The 26,681-nt window shown below is 39.8% G+C and overlaps 1 protein-coding gene across 1 annotated transcript in view; it reads right to left on the reverse strand.

Moving 5' to 3' along the window:
- The window catches only part of LOC135209727 (vitellogenin receptor-like), a 136,004-nt gene that overhangs the window by 88,740 nt on the left and 20,583 nt on the right, over positions 1 to 26,681 (reverse strand). The window contains exons 4-13 of the mRNA XM_064242492.1: positions 22,768 to 22,892; positions 21,977 to 22,093; positions 21,646 to 21,763; positions 18,710 to 18,835; positions 17,582 to 17,692; positions 16,213 to 16,341; positions 8,781 to 8,881; positions 4,096 to 4,210; positions 2,462 to 2,627; positions 987 to 1,191 (exon numbers count right to left, since the gene is read on the reverse strand). Of these exons, the coding sequence (XP_064098562.1) occupies positions 987 to 1,191; positions 2,462 to 2,627; positions 4,096 to 4,210; positions 8,781 to 8,881; positions 16,213 to 16,341; positions 17,582 to 17,692; positions 18,710 to 18,835; positions 21,646 to 21,763; positions 21,977 to 22,093; positions 22,768 to 22,892 (1,313 nt within the window). The remainder of the gene's footprint in view (positions 1 to 986; positions 1,192 to 2,461; positions 2,628 to 4,095; positions 4,211 to 8,780; positions 8,882 to 16,212; positions 16,342 to 17,581; positions 17,693 to 18,709; positions 18,836 to 21,645; positions 21,764 to 21,976; positions 22,094 to 22,767; positions 22,893 to 26,681) is intronic.

Below are 26,681 nucleotides of genomic sequence, written 5' to 3' on the forward strand. Positions count from 1 at the left end.
ATTAGCAGTCACTAGTTCTGGAGCAATTCCGCATGAGGACTAAGTGAAACTAGATAACCTTGTCAATTCCTAAATTCCCAAATTCCAATTCCTGAATTCCTTGACTAAATTCATTAAGCCTGGAATTATTCCAGATTAGCTGTCACTATAGTTCTGGGACAATTCCTCATGGGGACTGATAATTGAAACTAGATAACCTTACCCATTCCTAAATGCCTGAACTCCAATTCCTAAATTCCTTATCTGTAAAATCACTAAGTCTGGAGTTATTCCAGAATAGCTTTCACTATAGTTGGTTCACTTACGGTAGATTCTTGGTGAGCCCTACGCTTACGAGAAGTTTGTCTGGCGGCCGCTGATTGGGTGGAACCAGGAGGTAGGCAGCGCCCAGCCAATCAGCAGGCGCCCAACAAACGTCTCGTAGGCATAAGGCTCACCCAAGAATCTATCTTAAGTGAACCCGTTATAGTTCTGGAGCAATTCCTCATGTGGACTGATAAGTGAAACTAGATAACCTTGTCAATTGCTAAATTCCTTAATTCGAATTCCTGAATTACTGGATTGTAAAATAACCAAGTCTGGAATTGTTCCAGATTAGTTTTCACTAGTTCTGGGGCAATTCCTCATGGGGACTAAGTGAAACTAGATAACCTTGATAATTCCTAAATTCCAATTATGTACTGAATTCCTTGACTGTAAAATCACCAAGTCTGTAATTGTTCCAGATTAGCTTTTAGTCCTGGAGCAATTCCTCATAAGGACTAAGTGAAACTAGATAACCTTACAAATTCCTAAATTCCTGAATTCCTTCTCTTTCTGGAACTGTTCCAGATTAGCTGTCACTAGTTCTGGAGCAATTCCTCATGGGGACTCATAAGTGAAACTAGATAACCTTGCCAATTCCTAAATTCCTGAATTCCTTGCTTGTTAACCAACTCACGCAAAGACTGCTTTCACCAGCCCAGAAACTGTCTCCCTACACCCACCTTCCTATCTGTGCCGTCGTAGGAGATGTGCTGGATGGCTTGGAGTCCTGCGCCAGCGTCCATCCAGTAGACTCGTCGTGCTGGCTGGTCCAGCGCCAGGCCATTGGGGATCTTGATCCCATCGGAGACCAGCCGCGAGGGGTGCGACCCGTCCATTCCGGCCTTCGTGATGGACTGGGCCGGAACGTCGGTCCAGAAGAGCAGCCTTTGTGAATTATGGAATAAGTTACAGGAAAAAATAATTGTATAAGTTATGGGAAATAGTTTTATAAGTTACAGGAAAATTAGCTTTATAAGTTCCAGAAAAAATAGCTTTTATAAGTTCCAGAAAAAATAGCTTTATAAGTTCCAGAAAAAATAGCTTTATAAGATACAGAAAAAAATAGCTTTATAAGATACGGGAAGAAAGAGTTTTATAAATTCCGGAAAAAATAGTTTTATAAATTCTGGAAAAAAAAAAAGTTATAAATTCTGGAAAGTTTTATAAATTCCAGAAAACCATTTTATAAATTCTGGAAAAAATAGTTTTGTTACAGAAAAAAAATAAGTTTTATAAGTTACGGGAAGAAATAGTTTCATAAGCTACGGGAAGAAATAGTTTCATAAGCTACGGGAAGAAATAGTTTAAGTTACAAAAAAAAATGGTTTTATAAGTCCCCGAAAAAAGAGTTTAAGTTCCGGGGGGGGGGAAGTTTCATACATTCTGAAAAGAACAGCTTTATAAGTTAGAAAAAATATCATAAGTTACAGAAAAAAATAGTTTCATAAGTTATGGAAGAAATAGTTTCATAAGTTACAGAAAAAATAGTTTTAGAAGTTAAAAAATAGTTTTAAAGTTCAGGAAAAAATAGTTTTATAAGTTAAACATTTTTTATAAGTTATGGAAAAAAAGTGTCATATGTTATGGCAAAAATAGTTTTATATATTATGTGAAAACTAGTTATATAGGTTCCGGAAAAACTAGTTTTATAAGTTATGGGAAAAATATTGAGAAGGTATGGGAAAAAAAAAAGTTTCATAAGCTGCAGAACAAGTTCTTTTAATAAAAAATTATGGCAAAAATAGTTTTATAGGTTACAGCAAGACTAGTTTTATAAGTTACTGGAACTTACAACTAGTTTTGTATGTTATGGCAAAACTAGTTTTAAAAGTTAAGGAAAAATCTGCAAATTATGGGAAAATAGTTTAAGTTATTGAAACAATTGTTATATATTATGGAAAGAATAGTTTTTATGTTACGGAAAAATTAGGTTTGTTTTTTATAGATAAAATAATCTTAAAACACTGTGTGGAAAGCTTTAAGGAAACTGTGGATATAATAGTATCTATGGAAAGAATATTTTCATATATGATGGAACAAAAAATAACAAAAAGTTTAAACAATATTGTCCTAGAGAGAGAGAGAGAGAGAGAGAGAGAGAGAGAGAGAGAGAGAGAGAGAGAGAGAGAGAGAGAGAGAGAGAGAATTCCTTCACCTATTTCTGATATCCAACCGGATTGTCCGAGGACTGACACTCTCCACAAGGGATCCACAACCCCCGCTGGTCAGGGAACACACTATTATCTTCTGTATTCCTGAATCGCCAATGTAGAGGTTCCTCCCGTACCAGTCGACGGCCAGTGTCTCCACCCTCCTGATCCCTGCAAGATCAGATCCAGATTACACAAGGTCAAATCCAGTCAGATCTGGACTACACAAAATTCAGATCTGCACTACATGAAAGACCAGTCAGAACCCGAACTACACAAAGTAGGATCCAGTCAGATCCAGACTACACAAGTCAGATCCAGGCTACAAAAAAAAGATCAGAGCCAGACTACAAAAAAAAAAAAAAATTAGAGCCAGACTACCAAAAATAAAAAAAAAAAAAACCAGAGCCAGCACTACAAAAAAAAAAAAAAATAAAAAAAAAAAATAAAAAAAAAAAAAAAAATAGCCAGACCCTACAAAAAAAAAAAAAAAAAAAAAAAAAAAAAAAAAAAAAAAAAAAAAAAAAAAAAACAGCCAGACTACAAAAACAGATCAGACCACCAAAGAAAAAAATCAGATATTCACACAAAAAAAAAAATCACACTGGAAAAAAAAAAAAACTCACAAAACAAAAAAAAATGGACCACAAAAAAAAAAATCTGGACACAAAAAAAAAAAAAATGGACCACAAAAAAAAAATCTGGACCCAAAAAAAAAAAATCTTTGGACCAAAAAAAAAAAAAATCTGGACCAAAAAAAAAAACAAAAAAAAAAAAAAAATCTGGACCACAAAAAAAAAAAAAAATCTCCACAAAAAAAAAAAAAAATCTGACCACAAAAAAAAAAAAAAAAAAAAAAAATTCTGGACACAAAAAAAAAAAAATCTGGACACAAAAAAAAAAAAAAAAAAATTCAACCAAAAAAAAAAAATCTGGACCACAAAAAAAAAAAAAATCTGGACCACAAAAAAAAAAAAAAAAAAAAAAACTGGACCAAAAAAAAAATAAAAAAAAATGGGACACAAAAAAAAAAATTCTGGATCTTGGGGGGACCCCACAAAAAAAAAAAAAAATAAAATCTGGACCAAAAAAAAAACAAAAAAAAAAAAAAATCTGGACCACAAAAAAAAAAATCTGGGACCACAAAAAAAAAAAAAAATTGGACCACAAAAAAAAAAATCTGGCCACCACAAAAAAAAAAAAAAATCTGGACCACAAAAAAAAAAAAAGGAAAAAAAAAAATCTGGACAACAAAAAAAAAAAAATTAGGACCACAAAAAAAAAAAAATCTGGACCACAAAAAAAAAAAATCTGGACCACAAAAAAAAAAAAACAAAAAAAAAAAACTCTGGACCAGGCAAAAAAAAAAAAAAAATCTGGTTTACCACAAAAAAAATCTGGACCACAAAAAAAAATAAAAAAAAAAAAAAAAAAATAGTTGGATCTGATTTCACTACACTAGTCAGATCCGGATCACACAAAACTCAGTTCAGTCAGATCCAGATTACATGAAGTCAAGTCCAGTCAAGAGCCAGACTACAAGAAAGACCCCGTCAAATACAGTCCACATGAAAGTTCAGTCAGTCAAATCCAGTCTACACAAGAAAATCAAATCCAGTCAGATCCGGATCACCCTTACCTCTCGTGACAACTGGCTCTGGCTCTTCCGAGGTAACTCGGCTCTTCCTGAAGACAAAGATGGAGTTGCTCCAGTAGACCTTGTCCTCAACAGGGTCGTAGGCCACGCTCTGGATCTGGGATAGAAAAAATTATTTTATACCTCTAGACAATTCAGAAACCTAATAAATTTTTTAATAATTAGACAAAAATATTTTAAAATATCTATACAACTGAAACCATTATTAAATATCTAGACGATTTAAACTCCTATGCAACTGAAAAAATAAGTGTTGAATGTCTAGACATTGTAAACACCTAGACACTTGAAATTTTTTTAAAATATCTATACACATTTGAAATAATTTTTAAAAATCTATACAAATTTAAAAAAACTTGTATGTCTAGAATATTTAAACACCTATACAACTGAATGGACAGTTTTTAAATATCTAGACATCTTTTAAAACCTACAAAATTTTAAATTAAAACTTTAAAAACACCTATACAACTGAATGAACAATTTTTAAATAGTATCTAGAAATTCTTTAAAACCTACAAAATATCTAAGTTAAAACTTTAACAATCTTTAAAAATCTAGCTTCAAGTATCTAAACTTTAAAAAAAAAAAATTTAACTGGAAAAATTTTTAAAACCTTCACAATTCTTTAAAAAACCTGGACATTTCTTCTTTACAAACCTAGGCAATTTTTTCAAACCTAGACAATTTTGAGCCTAGAAAATTGTTGTACACTTAGGCAATTATTTTTTATAAAACCACCAGACAACTTTAAAAAATGAGAATTTGAAGAAAATCTAGGTTTTAAAATTTTCAAACCCAGAATATTGTCAAATGTCAAAAACTTTTATAATTTCAAACTCACAAAACCTAGAAAATTTAAAATTAAAACTTTCTAAAAGATCCTAGAGAATTTTTATAACCCAGACAAATTTTAAAATACCTAGATGATTATAATACAGTGGTACCTCGACATACGAAAGGCTCAACTTACAAAAAACTTGAGATAAGAAAGAAAATACGAAAAATTTTACAGCTCTACGCAAGAAAGGTTTTCAAGATACGAAAGGCTGTTGCTGTAAAGTCCAGAGATTCGCCTGGACCACCGAGAACAATTTTAAAACTCCCGCGCCGCCAGCTGAGTAAACTCGCCACCATCCTCCCACTCTCCCATTCCCATTGGTTCCTGATGCTAGTCACCCCATAAGATCCTGCTCTCCTATTGGTCAGCATCTACCCCTTGTGCTTTAAGTATTCTATTGGTAAAAGGATGCTGTAAATTGAAAAACTTATTCATGAATGAAAAACTTATTCATGAAACACATTTAATAAAAAAAAAACATTAGGTAAAGATACAATAAAGAATAGAAATGAATGGTTATTATACTGTTTGGTAGTTTCAGTAGTTGAAGAGAGATAATGAAAATTTATGGCTTACTGTGTAAAGTGATTGCTTGGCGATCGTTCGTTACTCTTAAGTGCTGGATGTAAACAGAAGTTTAAAGCTTTTTTTTTTTTTTGTTTATTATAGTTAATGGTTACTTAATAATTATTTGAAATGAGTACATGCAATACATTTAATAAAAATATTGTGAATTAGATATCATAAAATTTAAAATAAATCAGACTGCCAACAAATACGTATTTTTTAGAATTATTCTTCTGTTTTAATATTAAGTTACGTATATGTTTCATTATAGCTGTCAGTAACTCGGTATCTCCATTAGGTAAAGATAGAATAAAGAATAGAAATGAATGGTTATTATGCTTGAATGGTTATTATACCATTTGGTAGTTTCATTAGTTGAAGAGAGATACTAATGAAAATTTATGGCTTACTGTGTCCTAGGAAAAGCGATTGCTTGGCGTTCGTTCGGTACTCGTAAGACGGTAAGAGCTGTATGTAAAAATCGATTGGAAGGTTTTTTTTTTTTGTGTATTATAAAATAATGAATAATTAATAATTATTTGTGTATTATAAAATAATGATTAATTAATAATTTGAAATGAGTACATACTGATGATTTATAAGTTTTATTGGCATATTCTAAGCTTTTAGCTTCTTAGGTTTAGATGTCAGAATCATAGACTAGGCTACAGTAGCAACCGCTAACATAGGCTAGGCTTATTGCTAAGGGACATATGCCAAAGTCTAACATATGCAGTAAAAATGGGGTTGAACATTACATGCAGTTAAATATTACTCAAGTATGTACAGTATTTTGCTTTTTTGGAGTCATATTTCTTCCGTCGGATCGGCATCGTAACCCTAGAACATGTGTTTTAGGCCTGGAAATATAATTATTTACTGGGGTGTTTTTGGAGGGCTTGGAACTGATTAATGTGGTCCAAGATACGAAAACTTATATGATACGAAGGGCTCCTCGGAACGGATTACCTACTATGAGATTCAGGGTCTCTGTAACACTGTTTTTTGGACTTTGCTCCTTGTCAAAGCATCAGATGTAGCTGAAAGTTGACATGTATATTTTACAACCCCACACAAATTTTGTCAGCATTATCAACCTAAACCCAACAGTTTTAATTTTTATAGAGTAAAAATGATCTAGCCAATGATTACGTGCCAAGTCTAAAAACATTCATTATGTAAGCAAGGTAAACACCTTTTGACGAAATGTTGCCCCGCCCATCCACCAGACAAACTCCATCGGCTCTGAAACCCAAAGACTTTATGAATGGCGGAACAATACAGATGTGGGTGGGGTATCAGTGCTAGCATAGTAATACTACAGTATAGCAGTAATATACATGAATTAAACGTTTAGGCCAACTGCTGGGATCCTATAGGATCATTTAGCACTTCTTACAACTACCAGAGAAATTAGTTTTTTTTATAGCCAGAAGATAAATTTCCTAATCCAACAATGCCCAAGGTAGCCTTCAGTGTCATCCTGAATTATAGCGAAAGTGGGTGGAGCCTCATGAAGTCATCATTCTGACTATAATTATTGGTGAAGGTTTAAAGCCAATATATGGTACCGGCTATTTTTTTTTTCAGTAAATAGGTAGATAGCCAATAAATAAAAATTGCTTGACATTGGATATAGCAGTTATTAAATCAAGCTTGTCTACAATGTTTTTTTTTTTAAATTACCAAATATTCCCTACATCTTGTCAATCTGATTGTGACCTATAAAGTACTGTAATTTCTTAGGAAACCTATTTTGGGAGTTAGACTAATAATCAAAGTGTTTTTGTATTTATTAACATTTTGTTAAGTTTGTTCATTATGACAACTATCAGTGGAGAGGTTCCAGAGTTCATAAAGGTGTACTGCTTTGCTTGTATTTAAATTTGTATGTCATTGTTGCCAGAGGTTTAGCCTTCGTTACGTATAGCCAATCATCCATTGAGAAAAAGGGAAGAAATGCTGTCATAAGTTACGTAACGAGCGCATTCGAAACCTTCTCTCTGAGTAAGTTGGCCAGTCAAAAAAAAAAAAAAAAAAAAAAAAAAAAAAAAAAAAAAAACTTACATTATAAGTACCAAATTTATTCAACCTACGTAATGCAGAATACAGTCAAAATTTATGTGTAGATATATGTAAAGTTGGAAGAAGTGATTTCCTGAATAAGCGTTTATTTATTTAATTGAAATGCATATATCAAAAGTTATTGCGAAAAAACTGTGTTAAAGAGGCCCTGAATCTCATGGTAGGTAATTTTTAAAAAGAACTAAGACAATTTTTAAATAACTTAAAAGAACCAAGAATATTTCTAAAATACCTAGACAATTTTTAAAAAGAACCAAGACAATTTTTTAAAACCCTTAATTTTTAAAAAATTTTCCAAGCTAGACAAGTTTTCTAAATACCTAGATAATATAAAACTTAAAAAATTTAAAACCGTATTTCAAAAGAACCCAAATGTATTTCTAGACAATTTGAAAAGAACCTTTGACAATTTTATAGAAAATTTCAAGAAAACCTAGAAAATAAAAACTAAACTTGAAAGCCTAGACAATTTCAAAAGAACCTACTCTAAGAATACAGATATATTTTATTTAAAAATAAAAACCTATTGTTTTCAAACACCTACATAATTTAAAAATTCTATAAATCCCTAGACAACTTAAAACACCCAGAGAATTTAAAAAAAAAAATTTTTTAAATGAAGTTTAAAAATCTGGAAATAAATAACTTAAAAAACTTTAAAAAGAATTTGAAATACCTAGACAAATTAAAAAACACCCAGAAAATTTTCAAGCCTAGATTTTTTAAAAAAAACTTCAAATGACCTAGGATTAAAAAAAAAGAAAAAAAAAAAACTTTAAAATCCAGAAAATTTTTAACAAGAACTTCAAAAACCTGCAAATAAAAATCCTAGAAAATTGTTAAATCTAGACATTTTTAAAAAAGAATATCAAAACCTAAAAATAAAAGACCTAAGACATTTTAAAAACTAGACAAAAACTGGACAATTTAAAAAAAATAATTTCAAAACCCTAAAAATAAAAAACCTAGACAACTTTAAAAACGAGACAATTTAAAAAAACTCAATTTTTAAACCTAGACATTTTTAAAAAATAATTTCAAAAACTTAGAAATAAACTAGACAAATTAAAAAGAACCTAGACAATCCTTTTCGTAAAACCTAGACATCCCCAGAAGACCCATCCAGTCAAAGAGTACCTAGACAACAACACAAAGGGACCCCCAGACAGCTCACCAAATCAGAACCGGCGTAGATGCTGTTATAGAGTGTGGCGTTGAGGTAGACCTCCCTAATCTCGCGGTTCATGGCCACCACTAGGAACCCGTAGCCACGTTCTTAGGGTTTAGGGGGCGTTGGGTGGATGGGAGGGACAAGGTAATGAATACAGTTTTATGTTTTATATACATAGTTTTGATGTATAAACATTGATAAAAGTAATTTAAAGCTTATATAAATATATATGCAAAAACCTTAATGTTCATTAACTATATAATACATAAAAATATAAACAATGATAACGTAACTGAGCATTTAGGTAATTAAGTCATATGTACACCAAAGAATTAAATCAAATATATACAGTCAGATATTAAAGTTTTATAGTGTATATAAATATGATATTGTTAAGATACAATAAAGTTTGTTCATACTTACCTGGCAGATATATATATAGCTGTATTTCTCCGAAGTCCGACAAATTTCAAAACTCCCAGCACACGCAGTGGTCGGCCAGGTGGTTAGTACCCATTCCCGCCGCTGGGAGGCGGGAGTCAGGAACCATTCCCATTTTCTATCCAGATTTTCTATTCCCACTGTCTCCTGAGGGGAGGTGGGTGGGTACTTTGATTATATATATCTGCCAGGTAAGTAGGAACAAACTTTATTATATCTTAACAATATCATTTTGTTCATGAAACTTACCCAGCAGATATATATATAGCTGAATCACACCTTTGGAGGTGGGGAGGGACAGAAAAGGATTTTAGGAAACACATTGCGTGCAGATGATTGACATCTTGGTTCCTTACCTGTTAGCATAGCTGACTTCGTGATTATTGTCACCCAAGTCTGCTACTGCTTTACTAGTCTCTCCAGCAAGGTAGTGACCTATGTAGCTGGCGAGTTCTAGATGATCTGTCAACGGGAGCGTGACCACAATGTGACTAGACCATATTGACCATACCATGAGGGCTAAGAAGTAATATATATCACCACCTGACCAACCTAGCCCAAGTTAAGGATATCTAACTAAGGCTTAAGGATTGAGAAGACCGCCACTGGCAGCCGACCCAATAAACATAATTAACAACTCTTCCTAACCATTTTCTATAGGATAGGATGAGTGATACTTCTTGCCCCCAAGATTGTGTCTGTAGACACGCATGGCCCCAGCGAGCAGCAAATCTTATGTCGTCTTCACATCCCGCAGGTATTGTGAAATGAACACAAAGTTGCTTCGCTAAAACGTGGCACTCAGGATGATACTGAGTGCCATGCTCTGTTGAAATGCTTCCGAGGCCGCGCCCTCACCTCGTGAACATTCAGTTAAATGATTTCAAATCTTTGTCCAAACATGACGAATGAGCTTCTTTAAAAGAACTCGTCAACAATAACGCCAGGGTGTTCTTCGACCTGGGCAAGTCTGGTCTTTTTACGAAACACCGCAGATTGTCCGAAGCACCTCCACTTTCTTTAGTTTTAACTAGATAAAACTTGAGGGCCCTGACAGGTCACAGGACTCTCTGTTTCTTGCCTAATAATCCATAGCACCCCTTGATTTCCAAGCTTCTAGGCCAAGGATTAAACAGGTTTTCATTCTTTGTAAAAACAAAAGGCTTAGAGAACACACCGCATTATGTCCTCTAAAGCCAAAACCTCTGATGATGTATTAAACCTCACTAACCCTCTTTGTCTTATCTAGTGGGGTTAGAATTTTGGTCACATGCAAAAAGTTACACAGGAAATATTCTACAATTTCGAGATTTCCACAGACCTCATAGATCGTAAAGGGCTTTGTTGTTTGACAGATCCAAATATCTGAGCGTAAAGGCCGCCAACAACCTACTTCCGTATTCTACAATAGTTGAGACTGCTAGTACATCCCATTCTTCCGACGGAAAGGGAAGATGGTAATGTAATTCACAAAGGTCGAGGTGGAGAAAAAACCATTCTTCCTGTCCTATCTCCAGAAACGGCCCATTTCGATTGGTACACTGCAAGATAGGCAGAACTGCTTTATCTTGGTAATGACACTAGCCATTAGTATTGAAAAACCTCTTATTCTGGTCACTTTCTTGACAGTCTGAAGGCAGTCAGACTCGGAGCCGAACGGTTTAGAGATACCTCTCGAAGTGAGGCTATTCGAGTAGCCCACGACTTTTGACATACTTCTAAGGAAAGAATACTCAGACGTCAGTAGTTGCTGCCGTTGATAGAGAAGCTTTGCACAGACTTCCTTCAATCGTGCAGCTAACCTCTGGAGGATCGACACGTTCCATGCCTGTGGCCATCAATGGCTCTCTTCCTGAGATGTGAGAGAGCTGTGGAAATGTCAGAGTTGATCTGAACCACTCGGCCAAAACTCATTCTTCGAGGAACTGGAGAGTCAACCAAATTGCTTCCAATTCTTTTAGATTATGTGGCAGGACCTCTGAACCTCTGTCAGGATGCCTGGCACCATCTCGCTATCACCTGAGGTGATCATTGAACTACTGAGAGATTTTCAGAATAATTACTCTATCTTTGATGCTACTTCAGTTTTCCGGTAGTACAAAACTGTAGGGGTCTGAATTGCAGTCCTTTCAGGGAAAAGAAGCTTCTTCAACGAGGAAATGGTCCCCAGCAGATTCATCCATTACCTCTTAAGCATGCTTCCTTCCCTAAGAAGGCTGCGCTCTTCATAATTAGGAGAGCATTATTATAATGCTATGCTGCGGTAAACTCGTACAGAATTCTGTTACAGTGCAGTAAACAGCACCAAAAAGTCTAATAGATATCTGTTAAAAATTGTTTCACAAACGAAGGCAATGTTTATTCAATGCATGTTAGAATCTCCCTCAATCCTAGGCAAAGTCCGTGATTGTAGGGCAGATACAAGGTTCGTCAATCAATCCCGCAGGAGAGAGAGACTTAAACGACCGCACATAACAGCAAGCTAGCTGATACTGAGTTGGTGTACAGTTACAGCAGCTTACGTTCACCTCCTCGCAGTATTATGCCTGAGTTGCCAGCTACTCCATATTACGAAGGAATAGATTTTTCATTATTTGAACAGCACGAAACTCTCAAGTTGGCATATTTAAGCGAGACAGAATCCGCTAAATACAGAAGCTGATTTTGTGTTGTCATAACACTACGCTTAAATAACCAAAAGCTAAATCGGAAACTCCTGGAAGGTTGCAGGGAGTACCGATTAAATATACTGCGTCATCTACAACGACAGCAGCTATCAATGGTCGTCTCGCACTACTCTGCCTGAGTTACCAGCTACTCTATTCTACGAAGGAATAGGTCTTACTATTATCGATTAGAAGAGAATTCTCAAGCAGGCATATTTAAGCGAAACCGAATACGCTAGATGCAGAAGCTGAGTTGGTGTTGTTGTAACAATACATTTTAGCGTTGTCCTTACACCGGAAACTCCTGGAAGTTTGCAGGAAGGACCGATTAAGTACACTTAGAATAAGAGTCCTTTCGGTTACTATCCGTATCAGTAATTACGATGTGCGTATATGACTTGATCCATACAGTAGTAATATAACGCAAAGATAAAATACCTAAGTATTGTAATCACTTGGACAGCTAATTCTCTACTACATTCTTTCTTCTGCAAGGAAGAGAGAGAGTGAAAATATACTGTATTCGTTCTTCCAAACGAACGAATTAAAATTATTCGAGGAATCTTCTCAAGTGAAATCCGAGGACCGAAAATGACAGTTCAAACTTCTTATGGTATTGTACCTAAACTTCATTCTATTTCGTGGAAGAGACTCACTAATGAATGAGAGCTCTTCCGATGGTAGTCCATTTCATCAGGAGTTCGCGCAACTTTTGTTGACGAAAGGAGAGACCTCCTTGGAGCGTCGACCAGACTGGAAAAGTCACCTTATTCCGATGCGAGAATTCTTACACCGATATGTTTACTTGTATCCCACCCAATGCCTGCCTTGCCGCATAGTCTTGACAGAGGCTGGGCAAAAGGCTGGGCAAAAGAAGTCTTTCTTTGCACTTTTCTAGACTCCATCCAATCTTGAACCTTTTTATAAAAGCTATTTTCGTTGAAAGAGACTTCTTCATTTTAACAATTATGATATTGTTATGGTACAATAAAGTTTGTTCATACTTACCCGGCAGATAAATATATATATATAGCTTATTTCAGAGAAACACAGCTATACATACATCCGCCGGGCAAGTTTTATGAACAAACCAGGAATCTTGTCTGTTTTCGATAACGAAAACTGAGAAGGAGGATAGCGAGGAGCCACAGGTTGGAATTAGTCTCCAACTGAAGCTCGAAGCAAAAGAACCAATACCTGATAATCAGACGAAGCTGACGTAGAAGGTGGTCCTCGTCAGTTTCTTCTGACATCCTACTAAGTCGTCCTTCTTCTATCTGAGCGGCAGATGGGACTCCCGAAGACGGTGATAGAAGTCCTTTCGATTCAATCCTTGATGAAGATTGCTGTTGTGACGTAATAGGTGCTTTCTGAATATTAGTCACTAAAAACTCCGATATAGAGGTAATAATTTCTTGCACTCTCTCGATGGGAGTCTCTACGAAAGTCAGATTGTCGACGAGCTTGCAGACAAATATCACATTGTGATCCTGATGAATGTCCACAAAACGTCCATTCGAGCGTCACGCTCAACGTCAGAGCGTCACGCTCAGCGTCCAGCCGAGCATCACGCTTGACATCCAGCTGAGCGCCACGCTCGGCGTCCAGCCGAGCGTCACGCTTGGTGTCTAAATAAGCGTCCAGCTTAGCATCAATAGAAACGTCACGCTTGTAAACACCACGCTCCCTCCGGGTCGAACTAGGAGCGTCGAGTATCTCAGCTTGCAACACACCTTGGTTTGCAACAAAAATAACGTGAGTTTACGGATAGACACACCCTATAATAAGAGAGGGGAACCCCTTGAATAGTAGGGAGAGCTTTCTTCCTCTCGATATAAGAATCTTAAGGAGGAAGTTTCTCATGTTTTTTACATAACGGCAGGTGAGACGCACTAATCTAGAAGGCGTAGCAACCGGTGAAAGAGAAGAGCGATCCGCAGTTGCGGGAGACTGCTTAGATCTTTTAATGGCAATATATCTTTTCTTCTAGGACGCGGTTCTGCCTGTCTCCCAGTCGGCAACGAAGCAAGTCGAGGTTGCATCAAACGGATGACCCTCTTTTCTAGAATGTTCCTTTTCAGGTGAAAAGCCGATACTATGAGAAGGAGAGGAGCGAGAGAAAGCCCTATTCCTTCTCACCTGTCCCTTCACAGCTCTATTCTTGGAGCGACAGGGGGGTTCAAAGAAGTCATCGTCTGATGACATCCTGGTTCTCTTTTGAGGCGTCCATGCAGCAAAACTCAGGTGACGACCGCAAAGCAGCAAAAGAGAAAGGACGTGAAGCATCCTCTTCCCTGAGATCAAAGACACAGGCCTCCCGTGTGACATCTTGCGTCTTTGATCTTTTTTGCGGCGGAGAGTAGTCACGTATAAAGGCGAAGCCCGTAAAGCAGAAGGAGCGCAAAGAGGCTCTGCGTACTCCTCTAAGAAACTACTGACGATGGCCACCTGTGCGACATCTAACGTCTTTGTTCTTTTCAGAGGACGCGAGCATCTTCTCATGCTCCAACTACCGTTCGGGGAGGACGCTAATAAAGGCGAAGCCCGTAAAGCAGAAGGAGCGCAAAGAGGCTCTGCGTGCTCCTCTAAGAAACTACTGACGATGGTCGTCTGTGCGACATCTAACGTCTTTGTTCTTTTCAGAGGACGCGAGCGTCTTCTCATGCTCCAACTACCGTTCGGGGAGGACGCTAATAAAGGCGAAGCCCGTAAAGCAGAAGGAGCGCAAAGAGGCTCTGCGTGCTCCTCTAAGAAACTTCTGACGATGGCCACCTGTGCGACATCTAATGTCTTTGTTCTCTTCAGAGGACGCGAGCGTCTTCTCATGCTCCAACTACTGTTCGGGGAGGACGCCTCTAAGACGAAAATCCCTCACGGAGGGAACGTGCACGAACACTCTTTTGCAGCCTGTGGCTCGTACAGGTTCTGCTAAAGGGACGCCAGATCAATGTGGAGACCCCGTAAACCTCCTTCGGCTTTCGACATCCCCTCTCCCTGGTCCTGGGAGTCCGACAGAGGTCCAGGCCTAGAGGTATTATAGGGCCGATCTGACGCTCCCTCTCGACGAGAGAGGACGTGAAGCGTCCTCTTCTCTAAAGCTTCTTTTTAGAGGGCGCGAGTCCTTCCCAGAGCTCCAACCCCTGTGCGGGGAAGACGCCTCGGAGGACGAGAGGCAATCTTTCATGATCCGTTCTCGTGCACTTTTTTGGCAGCCTGGGGTTCGTCTACAGGTTCTGCCGAAGGGACGCCAGATCGTGGGGGTTCCCCGTAACCCTCCTGCAGCTTTCGACATGTCCGTCTTCCTGGGCTTGGAAGTTCGACAGAGGTCCAGGCCTAGAGGCATTATAGGGCCGATCTGACGCCCCCTCCACAACACTGGGGGCACTACACTTCACAGCACTGATTGGAGAGCGAGCACTTTAGATTCCAAATTACGAATGGAATCCACAATAACAGAAAAGAGCATTCTTTCGTAGACATAGCCTAATGGCTCGTAGGCCAAACTACAGGGTTAGGCAAAACAAAGTCTACAGAAAGGTTAGTAGGTTCATTACCCTGACTTCTGTTTACTAATGCAGTTTCTTGAGGAAGACCCCGTGATTCAATCCCGCTCTAATTTGCGTACATACGAATCATCTGTCTTCCCTTCGGAATCAGTCACTCTCTCACACGTCTTACATAGATTTTTCAATAAAGAAAAAAAGTTCTCAACCCCCGTGCATACCAAATGAGGATTTACAAACACTTTCGGTAGCCTCACCTTACTTGTGCAGACAACACAGTTGAAACTAGCCGAACTAGATTCAGACAAGTTAAAGGTTAATTAAATTACGATAGCGTATGCCTAGCCACACATCCAAGTCAATCATTCAAAAGATCATTAGGATACTTAAGCGGCAATGGAGAATCAAAATCCTGGTCGGAGGTAATGAAAACAGGTGTTTTCATTACGAGCGACAGAAAAAATCTGTATAGAAAATGGGAATGGTTCCCGACTCCCGCCTCCCAGCGGCGGGAATGGGTACTAACCACCTGGCCGACCACTGCGTGTGCCGGGAGTTTTGAAATTTCTGTCGGACTTCGGAGAAATACAGCTATATATATATCTACTAGGTAAGTTTCATGAACAAAATAAATATTTACATTTAAGCAATTCTCATGTTTCTATAAAGCACTTAATGACCTACAATACTGACTAACTTGCAGATATTCAAATTTAAACTTGGCTACAAAAAATCACCTAAAATTCACATGTGAGAGAGAGAGAGAGAGAGAGAGAGAGAGAGAGAGAGAGAGAGAGAGAGAGAGAGAGAGAGAGAGAGACTCACCATCGCTCAAGCAAGTCTTATTATCCTGGTGGAGACTGTACTTATCCCCGCAAGAGCACTTGAACCCTCCGGGGACGTTCTCGCAGAAGTGGTCACACACGCTGACATTCCCCCGGCACTCATCCACGTCTGGGGAGGCGTCAAAGGTCAGAGGTAAACTTCTGGGAAAGGTCAAAAGTAAACTTCTGGGAAAGGTCAAAGGTCAGATCAGTGACCTGGTCAGAAGTCAAGCTATCGCTGTGACATCAAATGAGGTCACTTGGAGGCCATGCAAGGTTATTTTGAGATCACGAGATTGAGAGGTCATGATGAAGTCACCACCATCCCACTATCAGTCCTACAAGGTCATTTACGGCCAATATGAGGTGTGAGAGGTCAATTTAAGGTCAAGTAAGGTGAATGTCAATTGGGGTCAATATAAGATTGAGACCAAAGGTCAAATAAGGTTAATAGGTCATGTGGTCATTCAGCTTGTCTATAAACAGGTCCTATAAAATCTAGGTCAGAGGTCAAGCAAGCACTGACTTTATGCAAGGTCCTAAATTACCTTTTATTAATCCTAAATTACCTTTCATCCTAAATTATCTTATATTCAATCCTAAATTATCTGTTAGTAATTCAACCTAAATTACCTTTCATCTTAGATTACTTTTATTCAATCCTAAATTAACTTTTAATCAGCCCTAAATAATCATCTAATCAACCCTAAATAATCCCTAAATTACTTTTTAATAATTCAACCTATCAACTTTTAATAATTTAACCTAAATTACCTTCTAATAAACCTAAGTTATATACGTGCCTCTTAATAATCTAACCTAAATTACCTACTAATGAAACCTAAGTTACCTCTTAATAAAAAATTACTTCTAATAAACCTACACTACCTCAATGATCAAACCTCAATTACCTTCTAATAATGAATCCTAAATTCCCTCTTAATAATAAAGACTACCTTTTTATAAACCTAAATTACCTCTTAATAATCAAACCTCAATTACCTTCTACTAATCAAACCTCAACTACCTTCCAATAATCAATCCTAAATTACCTCTTAATAATCAAGCCTCAATTACCTTCTTATTTAATAAACCTAAATTACCTCTTAATAATCAAACCTCAATTACCTTTTAATAAACTTACATTACCTCAATAATCATACCTCAATTACCTTCTAATAACCAATCCTAAATTACCTCTTAATAATAAAGCTTCAATTACCTTTTAATAAACCTAAATTACTTAAAAACCAAACCTCAATTACCTTCTAATAATCAATACTAAGTTACCTTCTAATAATATAATCAAACCTAATATAACCAAACCTAAATTACCTGTCAACACCAACAAAGGTAATTCAATGCCCCACCTGCACACTCCTTCTCGGAGAGAGGGAAGAAACCCTGGGAACACATGCAGTGCGGTCCTCCCGGAGTACTGTAGCACTGGTCCGGACAGTCGCCCACTTTGCACCGTCTCGCTGGAAAGGAAGTTTTTTTTTTCACAGTTATAAGTATTTTTCACTTACACAGTTTAATCGTGACAGTTTTAGTCACACTTAAAATTACAGTTACACAGTTTTATACTGTCATGATGGCGGCTGTAGACAGAGTGAAGCAATAACACTTATAGCACTAGTACCAATCTGTGGTGAGGGCTCTGGCGAGTCCAAGAACGAAAACACACGTTGCCATAATTCTAAGTTCTTTGTAGAGGCGGCCAAAGTCAAAGCTCTGCATTTCTTCTTAAACCCCCAAGGGAATCCTTACCCTAACCTATGTCCTGTACAGATTATCCTCCTTCCAGAGTCTGGTGAGAGGGCTTGGGAAGGGGGGGAAATCATAGTGTATTGGAGTTTTCAACAGAGTACTCCTTTACCATCTCTAAAAGTTGACTTTCCAACATTTTCTCTGTTGGTTTTGCACCTTCAGAGATAAGCCATTCTGCAATTACTGCCTTTTTGCTTGACATCGTTGGTAGTCTATCTACTTTCCTTGAATGATAAGGAGCATTATCCATCACAATAACTGAAGTTGGGGTTATGCTCGGGAGCAACTGGCAACAGAGCACATGACAATAGAATACAAGATAATAGTGCATAACAATAGAGTACAAGATAATAAAGGGCATAACAAAGCACACGACGTTAAGAGGGCAAGACAACACAGCCCATGCCAACAGTGCAAGACAATACAGGGCAAGATAATAGAGTACATGGCAATAGAGTGCAAGGCAAAGCACACTAAAATAAAGGGCTGGACAATATATATATATAGTGCATGCCAACAGAGTGCAAGACAACAGAGTGCATCACAACAAAGCACAAGACAATAGAGGGCAAGAGTGCACAACAATAGTGTTTAACCTTCACAATATCAATCACATTTATTCAACCTTCATTATGCGGAAATTAAATACTAACCAAACCTTCATACTGGCACCATATACCAGTTTAACCTTCACACTACCAAACGACGTCAATTTAACAAAGACTCACAACATAATCCTCCCTCATCTGTGCCGTCAGCGCAGTCTTGCCTTCCGTCGCAGACTCTCTCAGGCGCCAGACAGGCACCATCTTTGCACTGGTAGTGGTTGGGGTTGGCCTCGCACCTCGAGGTTTCTGAAAATAAACAGGAAACAGCTGTACTGTTTGCAACTGTTCTCGGGGTTGAAATTTTTAGAGGTTAAAACGGTCCTTTGCACTGGGTGGTGGTTGGGGTTGGCCTCGCACCTCGAGGTTTCTGAAATACTTTAAAGTTATGCTGTTTTAAACCGCTACAGGGGTTGAAACCTTTCTTTGCACTGGTAGTGGTTGGGGTTGGCCTTGCACTTCGACGTTTCTGAAAATAAAAATCTCTAAACTGCTGTACTGTTTGTAATTGTTCTGGACTCTGGAAGTATTGTACAAGTTGAAGTTGTTCTAGAGGACGGAACTGTTCTGAAGATTATTCTATAAGCCTGAATCTCCAGAAACTGTTACAGAGGTTGAAACTTTGGAATTGTTCTCAAGGTTGAAACTGTTGCACTGTTTGAAACTGTTCTAAAGGTTGAAAGTGTTTTACTGTGATACAGTTCTACGAAGATTGAGACTTGTACTACCTAGAGCTTTTCTAGAGGTTGAAACTGTTGTAAGGTTTGAAACTGTTGTAAGGTTTGAAGCAGTTCTGGAGGTTGAAACTGTTTGAGGATGAAGCTTTTGTAATGTCTGAAACTATTCTAGAGGTTGAAACTGCTGTATTGTTCGAGAATGTTCCCAAGATTGAAACTGCTGTAATGTTTGAGAATGTTCCCCAGGTTGAAACTGCTGTAATGTTTGAGAATGTTCCTCAGGTTTGTTCCCCAGGTTGAAACTGCTATAATTTTGGAGAATGTTCCCCAGGTTGAAACTGCTGTAATGTTTGAGAATGTTCCCCAGGTTGAAACTGCTGTAATGTTTGAGAATGTTCCCCAGGTTGAAACTGCTGTAATGTTTGAGAATGTTCCCCAGGTTGAAACTGCTATAATGTTCGAGAATGTTCCCCAGGTTGAAACTGCTGTATGTTCGAGAATGTTCCCCAGGTTGAGAAACTGCTATAATGTTCGAGAATGTTCCCCAGGTTGAGAAACTGCTATAATGTTCGAGAATGTTCCCCAGGTTGAGAAACTGCTATAATGTTCGAGAATGTTCCCCAGGTTGAGAAACTGCTATAATGTTCGAGAATGTTCCCCAGGTTGAGAAACTGCTATAATGTTCGAAACTGCTGTAATGTTCTAGAAATGTTCCCCAAAACTGCTGTAATGTTTGAAACTGTTCTAGTGTAACAACTGTCAACCTCTCGGTGATTTTTCTATTATTTGAAACTGTTCTCTAAGAGACTGAAACGGTTCTAAGAGCTTGAAACTTATGTACCGTTTGAAACAGTTCAAGAGGTTGAAACTGTTGTAGTTTAAAACTGTTCTAGAGGTTGACACTGTTGTACTATATATTTGTAATTTTTTACTGTCTGACAAGCCCCAGCTTGCTCATGCAACTGCTGAATAATCAAGCAGTTGTGGCTCATATTACATCTGCCGAACATTATATACTACTTTATGGTGGCTCACAGATCCTTGGAAAAAGGGTGACAACTATGGTGCTGTCACACAAATATATGGGGACTTCACCATACAGCATTATGGAATAGCAAGCATAGTTTTTGATGGCTACAGTGGTCCTTCCATTAACTACAGTACACATCAGTTGCCATCAACTTCATTTTTGATGGCTACAGTGGTCCTTCCATTAACGACAGTACACATCAGTTGCCATCAACTTCAATAAATGCAGATGCTGTGTTTGACGAAGAAAAGGAAGGCTTCCTTACCAGAGCTAACAACTAACCAGGTTTAATTGATCTTGTGACTCAAGAACTTGCTCATTCTACTCCTATGCTGAGGTGTGCAATAAGGGCCTCTGCTTTTGTTCAGACAAGTGTACAGTTCCTAAGGCGTATATTATTAGTCAAATGAAGAGTCCTCAGGAGTGAAATGTTTGTTCCCATACACTATCTATGCATTCAAAAGGATGCAACACAACCTCCCACGTTTTCAGTTGGTCAAATATCAGTTTCAGACACTTGGGTTGACTCAACCATTCAGACATACGCAAATGCATTTCTGCTCTCAGATCAAGCTAACACTGTCGCAGAGGACCTTAAGAGCAGGGCAACGGAAAAAGTATGGATCTGCCAAGTCCTTTTTTTATCTCAGAATGCCTACCACCCTCAAGTCCTCAACAGAATATAGCTTTTAGAATGTATTATCAGATCATGGTGTGGACTGGAAACAAAAGTGAGATTTAAATTCAAAATTCAAATTACATAAAGCGTATGCAATTTTCTTAGTGGGCGTATTTCTTAAAAATAATAAAACACACACACACACGTCTAGTCATGTATACCTCCGGCATTACTCCATTATCTTGAATACACCTTACACACAAACACCTCTAAAGTAGTGTACTTAATGTCAGTACAGCGTTACCCCATTATCTTAGTGGATGTATATCTTACACACACACACGTCTAAGTCAGTGTAGATGTACAGCATTATACAACTCTTAGTGGACATACCTTAAAAACACACACAAGACAACTCTTAGCAGAAGTACACGTACAGGATTATGCAACTCTTAGTGGGTTCACTCCCTGCTTTTCCAACATGGAATCAGTTATTTATTTTTGGCGATTAGAAATTAATTTCTCGATATAATGTGGTTCGGATCCCACTAAGTTGTGGGTCCTGTTGCAATGTAACAGACTGGTTCCTAGCCACGTAAGAAAAAAAACTAATCCTTTGTACCAGCCCTAGGAGAGCAGTTAATCAGCTCAGTGGTCCGGTAAAACTAAGCTATATGTACTTTATTCTAGCAGACATACACAAAAAACTCCTGAAGTCACTGTCAGTACTCACCACAATGTGCCTCGTCTTCTCCACCACGGCAGTCCAGTTCCCCATCGCAGACATAGTCAAGGGAGATGCAGACCTCGTTCCTGCAGCGGAACTGCTGCTCCGTGCAGTTGGGTTTAGCCTGCAGGGTTATACAGTGGACTAGTTAACACTTGTAATGGAGTTATAACACAGTTTAACCCTTATTACGTGAAACGGAAACACTTTAAAAGAACTGACGACACTTAAGGCAACTTGCTACACACACAACTAATTACTTTGAATATCTTATTGAATTTCATCTCAAGACCCTTAACCACTGGGCACTATTTTCAGAGCAGCGTATAATACTCACGGGGCAGTCGTCCTCATCCGAGTGGTCGTTGCAGTCCGGTGAGCCGTCGCACCGCCATAGTTGGGGGATGCACAAGTTGTTCCCCTTGCACCTAAATTGTTGGAGAGGGCAGGTGCTCTGTTGGAGAGAGATGAAATTTGAGGATTTAAAGGTAGTTTGGGGATAAATCTCTTGGATATCAGTGTCGAGGTTTTAAAATGCTGGAGACAGTCTCCAACAATGTGGGAGACCGCCTCCAACAATGTGGAGGAGTCTCCAACAATGTGGATGAGTCTCCAACAATGTGGATGAGTCTCCAACAATGTGGATGTCTCCAACAATGTGGATGAGTCTCCAATAATGTGGGAGACTGCTTCCAACAATGTGGATGAGTCTCCAACAATGTTGCAAACCCTATTCCTGTAGGTTTAACTGGCTTATCAAAATCTGTTCCACCCTAAGTTAAGGGAAGTTCATCTCTGCAATGTTCCTCCCTTACTTAATAGGTTACACTTATGAAGAATAGGTTCAACTCTTGAGTGTTCCAACCTTAAAAAAGGTTCCACTATCACTAATTAAAAATAGGTTCCACTCTTAAGTGTTCCACCCTTACTTAAAATAGGTTCCACGCTGGTGTTCCACCCTTACTTAACATAGGTTCTACGCTTATCAAAATAGGTTCCTCACTTACTAAAAATAAGTTCCACTCTTACAACCATATTGCCAAGGTAGCTGTAGAGAGAGAGAGAGAGAGAGAGAGAGAGAGAGAGAGAGAGAGAGAGAGAGAGAGAGAGAGAACCGCCCTTCCTCACCCCGGGCTTGATGCAGTCCACCTCGTCAGACCTGTCCGTGCAGTCTGGGTGTCCGTCACACAGGAAGAACTTGGTGATGCACTCCCCATTCCGACACTTGAAGAAGCGCGACTCGTCGCACACGTCTGCCAAGAGAGGAAAGTGTCAAGTTAGTGCGTATTGAAAAAAAAAAAAAAAAAAAAAAAAAAAAAGTACACTTACTAGTGTGTACCTTGAAAGGTTTAAAGATACTGCGTGTACTTGTCAAGTGTGTGTACCTGACTTTGAGGAAAGTGTCTAGTTAGTGTGTTGACAATTGTACTGTTAGTATTTATAAAAGTGTGCTATTAATGCGTACTTACAAGTGTACTATTAGTGTGTACCTAAGTTTCCAAGTTTGTAAAAAAAAAAGGGCCAAGTAAGTGTACTTAAAATTGTGTGTGCAGTTCATAGTGCAATTTACTTAGAAAATAGTCCAGTCAGAATGTGAGGGGGAACTATAGATTTCATTTCTGGGCTCAGCTCGTGTCGGCCTATGAAAGTATCCTTAATATCATTCTTTCTAGGTAAAATTAATCTAAAATTACCAGAGAAAAACAAAATTAAGAAAATGTCAGTAAAACTGACTCGCTCACTCTATAAAAGAAGTGTCGGTATGAGAATATAGGCGAGTGGGATCACTACCACGAGTCATCCACCATTTAGACCTTCCAACGTAAAATCCCCACCAGAGAGAGCTGATACCAAAGGGTGATGCGGCCGCTACTACTACTACTACCGACGCCACGGACAGCAGCGTCCCTAGCGGACATCCTTAATCATTAGCTTCGCAGCGCTTGAGTGCTTTTTCCTCTCGTGTTGTTTTTTCGTGGATTTACCTCGTCAATTACGATGGAACGTGCTGCTATTGCATCGGCTAAGTTAAGTGCCTCATAAGTAGTATTTTACAGTTTTTTAGTCTTCCAGGGACCCGTATTTTCCTTCTTAATAGGTCATATACGATCTCCCGGTTGACTCGTGGCGGCTGTGTGCCGCCTCGTGTTAAGATTTCCCGGTCTCCCATACTGGGACATCTTATACTTATGGGCTTATTATATTTACGTTCATCGTTTATTAAATAGTTTTTATAGCTAGGACAGCCCTTTTACCATTTCTCTTAGTTTGGTATTTAGGGCTATACCGTGTTTCTGGCCCAGCATCCCGGCTCTTGCTCTTCATCGGCTACCGTTGGCTCCGAGTAGTCAACTGTTCTTCGGAACAGCTTGCCTCCTCCTGGGCTTCTTTCTCTTTTGCTAAGTGTCTTTTCCCCCTTTTACGATGTATTATCAGTGTTATTTAGGGTGTTAGGCTAGCCTAGGTGCCTGTGCCATGTGTTGGTACAGTCTGGTTCATGTGGCCCCTCCATGGTTGTGTTGCTATCGCGGCTTCGGCCACCTGCGATCACGTGTCCCATAGCACCTTACCCTTCCCCTTCCCTCCCTACCAGGTATAGGGAGGGGTCTGGGGGAACTCCTTGGTTGCCATGACAACCACAGTAGCCTACCTCCCTCTCCCTCTGAGGAGGCCTGGAGCTCCCTCCCAGCTGGGGTACAGGGCGACCACTTGTCTCGGGTACCGGGTCACCGAGCGGGTAGCTGTAGTGACGGGGAGGGGTAGGCCACCCCCCCCTCTCTCTCTCTCCCGCCGTGTTACGCCGGGACCCACACATATTGCCTCAGTCCCACCCTTCCCCTACCGTAATGAACGGAGCCTCCGCTGAAGCCGGGGGCCCCTTTGGTTATAGGTACGTCTGGCTCCTCCAGCGGGCGGGGTGGACATTACTAGTGGTCTGTTGCTTGCCTACTATATCCTATTTTCCGCTACCGGAGGAGAGCTCGCTCCTTACGCAGGCACTCTTCTAGTAGACGGAAAATTTTATACTTCGTTATATATATACGGATATACCCTAATATTACGGTGAATTTTAGTTTTAATTTATTTATGTGTGCCATCTCCGTCGTGGTTTCATGGCTCCTCACCACTCCTGGTTGGAATCTTTTTCCTGTCTCCAGCGTAGCCTTAGACAAACTCCAACCGCCTAGTTACCACACGTATTATGGTGGGGCTCTGGTTTAATCTAACTTACACGCTCCGGCATGCAGCAGAGCAATTGTTAGGCTGTAAGTGTGCACCTGATACTTATGTATCTCTCCACTTACAGGCTACCAACTGTCAGGTCCCGGGTTGCAACGCAACACACTACGACCCCTGCGCCCATGAGGTGTGTAGGACTCACGCCCCATGTGCCACCACCCACAATGGACTGATCGTTTGGCACCCGGAGGCTTGCACCATCTGCTACGACCTCGTTAGTCAGCTGTTGGGTGGAGTAAGTCTACTCTTAGACTTCTTGGTCTTATCACTAATAACACTTAGTTTTAAGCTTCGTTCAACCCTGTCTCCGCCGTTAGAAGCTTCATATCGCCTTCTCTTTCAGGCTGCCGCCGTGAAGGAAGTCGCCTTGGCAACCCTGAAGGCTTGGGTGGGCGGCTTCGGGAAGAACGCCGCCAAGGGCCAGCCGTACATTCTGGACAAGAAGCTGGCCGTTCAGATCTTCCCCGGTGGCAAGTCGACCGGCTATGTCGACCCCATCTCGGCAGCCCCTCTCATAGCTTCGATCCAGCAGGAGGTGCAGCAGGCGTTCGGGTCCGTCTCCACGCAGGAGCCGGTCCCAGATGTGGCTAACCTGGACCTGAACATCGAGCCTATGGCGGTAGGGGCAGAGGATTTGTTGGTTGAGGTAGGTGTGTCGGGCGCCCAAGGTCTTTCCTTGGGCGCTCCTGGATCTTCTTCCCCTGTCCTTTCTTCTGCTTCTTTCCAAGGCTTTACGGGATCTGAGATCCCTGCCCGCTCTCCCGCTCTTTCTGTACCCCCGAAGGTGAAGGGACAGAGAGAACAGAAGACTCTCCATAAGACGACTTCTAAGAAGTCGTCGTCTTCTTCAGCTAGGAAGTCTACGACTTCCTACGCTGACGCGGTGAAGGCAAAGCCGAGCTCTTCCTACTCTAAGAGCTCTAGAAGCAAGGCTTCTAAGGAGAAGGCTCGCGCTCCGGCCGAGCCAACGCCTTCTCCGGCATCCACCAGATCTACTCCGGTAACTCCTGTTGGGGTGGCGGGACCGAGCTCCTTTGATCCCACCACCTTTTCGGCAGTTGTGATGCAGCAAGTGGGAGAGATGGTTGGCTCGCTGGGGTCTAAGTTTGAACAGATGTTTGCGCAGCTGTCAAACACCATCAACCAGTCTGGCCAATCCATTCAGGATCTCTCTAACAGAGTTAGAGAGCAAGAGGACCGTTTTGCTGGACTTAGTCAGGTTCCTCAGCCAAGCTCCCCTGTAGCAGGTACTGGCATTTTGCAGTTACCTCCCTACGAATCCCTACCAGCCTTCTCCATGGATAACCCATGGAGAGTGGCCGCTTATGCCCCCTTCAAGGACGGCATGATCTCTATCCCGGAGTGTGGAACTCAAAGAATTGAGGACTTCGAGTTCTATCCTCCTGGACTGACTTAGCCTTTCATTGGGTATGCTAGGCTGACCGTTGCTGCTCTCACTAGAGAGGACAAGATTTCCCGAGTGTGTGCTGTATAGTAGGGATCACGCACAGCGGGAATGGGTTCACTGCCTGGAGGATTGGGAGTGTACTTGCTGTATAGTAGGGATCACGCACAGCGGGAATGGGTTCACTGCCTGGAGGATTGGGAGTGTACTAACACCAAACTCCAAGCTTTCAAGAGTCCGTTCACTATTTTCGCTACGGAAGAGGAGGCTTCTCTTCCGTTCGCTACCAAAATAGTAGAAGCAACTCTTCAGGCAGTCCTCAAAGACGAGCCCATGCCACAGCTGAGGGAAGCGGAATCTACTTCTCCGCTCTTCCCAGCCTTTGGAGAATTGTGGG

Source organism: Macrobrachium nipponense, chromosome 38, assembly GCF_015104395.2.
Source record: "Macrobrachium nipponense isolate FS-2020 chromosome 38, ASM1510439v2, whole genome shotgun sequence".
NCBI classification, from domain to species: Eukaryota; Metazoa; Arthropoda; class Malacostraca; order Decapoda; family Palaemonidae; genus Macrobrachium; species Macrobrachium nipponense.